This window comes from Echinops telfairi, unplaced genomic scaffold (genome assembly GCF_000313985.2).
Source record: "Echinops telfairi isolate 266 unplaced genomic scaffold, ASM31398v2 ScPeMD7_7469;HRSCAF=8507_1, whole genome shotgun sequence".
Classification (NCBI taxonomy): Eukaryota; Metazoa; Chordata; class Mammalia; order Afrosoricida; family Tenrecidae; genus Echinops; species Echinops telfairi.
The window spans coordinates 142,750,943-142,754,203 of NW_022111373.1; the positions used below are offsets into that span (position 1 = coordinate 142,750,943).

At 61.9% G+C, this 3,261-nt stretch overlaps 1 protein-coding gene across 1 annotated transcript in view; it reads right to left on the reverse strand.

The window, feature by feature from the left end:
- Nucleotides 1-2,035: 2,035 nt before the first annotated feature.
- Nucleotides 2,036-3,261, reverse strand: part of TERT (telomerase reverse transcriptase) — a 23,728-nt gene continuing 22,502 nt past the window's right edge. Inside the window, exons 15-16 of the mRNA XM_004698102.2 lie at nucleotides 2,545-2,682; nucleotides 2,036-2,204 (exon numbers count right to left, since the gene is read on the reverse strand). Coding sequence (XP_004698159.1) covers nucleotides 2,101-2,204; nucleotides 2,545-2,682 — 242 coding nt within the window. The 3' untranslated portion in view covers nucleotides 2,036-2,100. The remainder of the gene's footprint in view (nucleotides 2,205-2,544; nucleotides 2,683-3,261) is intronic.

The following is a 3,261-nucleotide window of genomic DNA, read 5'->3' on the forward strand; positions in this document are numbered from 1 at the left end:
ACCTCTCTGCCCATCCTTCCAGATACCCCAGAGCAGAAGCAGGTGTGATCAGGCATATGGTCAGAGGCACGAGGTGCGCCGGACACAGGTGCAGAGAAGAGCAGGCCAAGCCCAGGGGCCAGATGGTGGGGCGCATGGCCCAGGAAGACACAGCACCACTACTACAGACAGACAGGGCACAGAGCCCGGCGGGAGGACAGTACCCATTACTACAGACAGGGCAGGAGGACACAGCACCATTGCTACAGACAGACAGGGCAGTCGGGAGAAGCAGGTGACCCTGAACTGAGTCCCCTCTATAGCCTGAATCCTTCAATAACAGAAGTCCCCTGCCCTCTGAAGGTCGCAGGTGTGCCTGAGGAGCCTGATGGGAAAGGAGGTAACCAGGCTGCCACTTCCTGAGGGCAGCTGGCCCCAGTCCCTCCTTGTCCACAGGCTGTCCCAGGGGACTGGGGCCAGCTGCCCTCAGCACCCCAACCCTCCCCCCAACCCCAGCCTGGTCCCCAGAACCCACCTCGCCTGTCCCAGGGAGGTCCACAGGGCCCACCTCCCACTCAAACATCTGAGCTCAGACTCAGGAACATAGATGCCTGCCCAGTGTGTGCAAGACATCCACCACACCTTTACACTCCCTTTGACTTGCACACTGACCCACAACCTGAACTAACCCTTCACCTCTCACCCTGGACAGCAGCTGGGTCACTCGGCCACTCTCTGGCCCTGGTCATGGGGAGCCTCCATGCTGACAAATTTACATGTGAACCCTGGGTTTCTCCTCACCCCAAGAGTCAGATTCTGACCTCTGACCCTGGACCCTAGCTGCACTAGCCACGGGGCAAGCTTTCCTCATGGGCCCCCGTTACAGCTGGATACCAGAAGTCCAAAGATGTGGACGCAGGCCACTGAAGCAACCCTGGGACTGTGACTCTGATTCTCCGGTTCTGAGAGAACATGGCCAGGTCTGACTTGAGGGCCGTGCTCCAAGATCCCTGGAATGCTGGTCTTGGAAGCCCACGGGGGCGCAGTTCACTGTCCTACAGCCATGGCATCACCTCCCATGGGTTGGACCCTGCACACCTTGTGGGACCATCACCACCCACCCGCCTGGGGATGCAAACGTTCATGGCTCAGTGAGACTGGCCGAGTGGCAGGTGGTCCCGGGGCACCCGGACCAGACCCAGCCCAGAGGAAAGGCCCAGTAACCCAGGGGGGCAGTCGCAGGTGCGGTCCTACCCTGATGGGCAGGGTCATCACCACGAGCCAGGCCTGACTCTGACGACTGGCTTTTCAACATGTTCATGAGAACGTATGACAAGACATGTAAAGCGGATGAGAACATGCTGCCAGAGGCCGATTTTCTTCCTGTCAGGAAGCCCACCCCCATGCCACATGAATACCTGTGCCCCCCAGGCTGCACCGAGGGGGCTGGGCTTGCCTGCATGGGGTCAGAGCCCCCAGAGGCCATGTGGGTCCCAGGGCTTCTGACAGGTGGGCTGCAGCAGGGTGGACAGAAGGGTCCAAACTCAGGCCCAGGAAGGCTGGTCAGGGGTGGGGGTGGGACAGGATCACAAACATGGGCGAGATGACCAATGGGAGGGCGACACCAGTCTCCAGGGCTGGAGGATGAGGTCCCAGAGTTGTGGGGGAGGCTGGGCAGGCAGGGCGGGGTGAGAGGAGAGCACTGGGTGTCCTGGGCGGGTGGCAGGGTACAGGGTGCAGGTACCAGGCTCCAGGCCAGGCGGGGCAGGTGCTGAGTCACTGACTCGACCTCTGCCTGCCAGGGAAGCCGAATTTGGGATGGACTTCGGACACAGCCCTTCCTTAGCCCTATAAACTGGTGGGTCCAGGTACTCTCAGGATGGGGCATGCAGGTGGCCCAGTTTGGGCCACTGTGCCGGTAACGGGGCTGGGGGCTGATTCTGAGACTCGGTTTCCTTGACAAAGCGGGTGCGTAAGGGACCCCCAAACAGAAAGGGCCAGGGACAGGCTCAGGCCTTACCCTGCCCCATGGGCCCCTCTCATCCCAACACCTCACTCATCTGGCACTGGCTGACCCAGGGCCGTCTTGAGCCTCCATGCAAGGCTGAGGCATTGGTGGTATCAGTCCAGGATGGTCTTGAACTCGCAGAGCAGGGCTGGGGCAGTGGCAGCCTTCAATAGGGCCATCGTCGCCTTGGGCACCTTGCGGCCCAGCTGCATCTTGGCTGTGGGCAAATGACCAGGGGGGACTCTGAGCTGAGACAGCAGGGCACACGCTCTGCCCTCCACCCATGTGAGGACATGCAGGCCTGGGAGGGGAGGGGGGTGAGGCGGCCTGCAGGGGTGGCAGGCCCATCAGAGGTTCCAGGGGGCCCCAAGGTGGGAGCCAGCAGTGCGCTGGCCGAGTGCTGCCCTGGTCCTCTGGGGACAGCCTGTGAACACAGGGGGGCCCGTGACCCCACACACCCACTTGGGAGCGCCATCCAAGTGTGGGTTCCAGGCCCTGACTGGTGGAACTGATCAGACTCTGGGGGGCTGGGACCTGTCCCCCTCCCCTGCACTCACTCGTCCTGAGCGTCCCCAGCAGACACTTGTAGGTGACTCGGTGGCGTGCCAGCTTCAGCAGGAAAGCTTGGTGGCAGAGCCAGCGTACAGCCTCGGAAGGGAAGGGGCCAATGGCACCTGGGCCGCCCAGCACCATCCCTGTCAGCAATAGGAGAGGGGTTCAGGGCCAGCCCACCCGGCCCCACAGGGACCCCCTGCTACCTGGGTGGGACAGGTAGGGAACCCCTCTGGGGGCCACCCAGCACCTGGCCAGCAGGAATCTTCAAAACAGAGCTGACAGCAAAAATCAGATCACCAACCAACCACGGCCAGGGACAGAGCCCGCCCTGGACTTGATGGACAGGCTCCTGATAGCCCAGGTCCAGCACATAGCACCTGGAGGGTAGGGGACACGCACCCCAGACAGGGACTGTGGCCTGAGGAGTCTGGTCCGGTCCCCCTTGCCATGTGAGAGAGAAGAGAGGTGGCAGAATAACGTCCCCAGCACCCCCCTCCCTGCTCCAACCATCGGTGCAGCTCAGGGCTCCCACTCTATCCTTTCCCAAGGCCATGGTGGTGCTCCCTGACACAGTGACTATGTGACAGACAGGTAAGGAGAACGAATGCCCACCCCCCCAGGTCCCACGCACCCATGTTCTTGGTCCTGAGGATGCTGTAGCAGCGTGTGGCTGTGTCGGAGATGATGCCGAGGAAAAAGGCGGGGTTCTTTCCAACTCC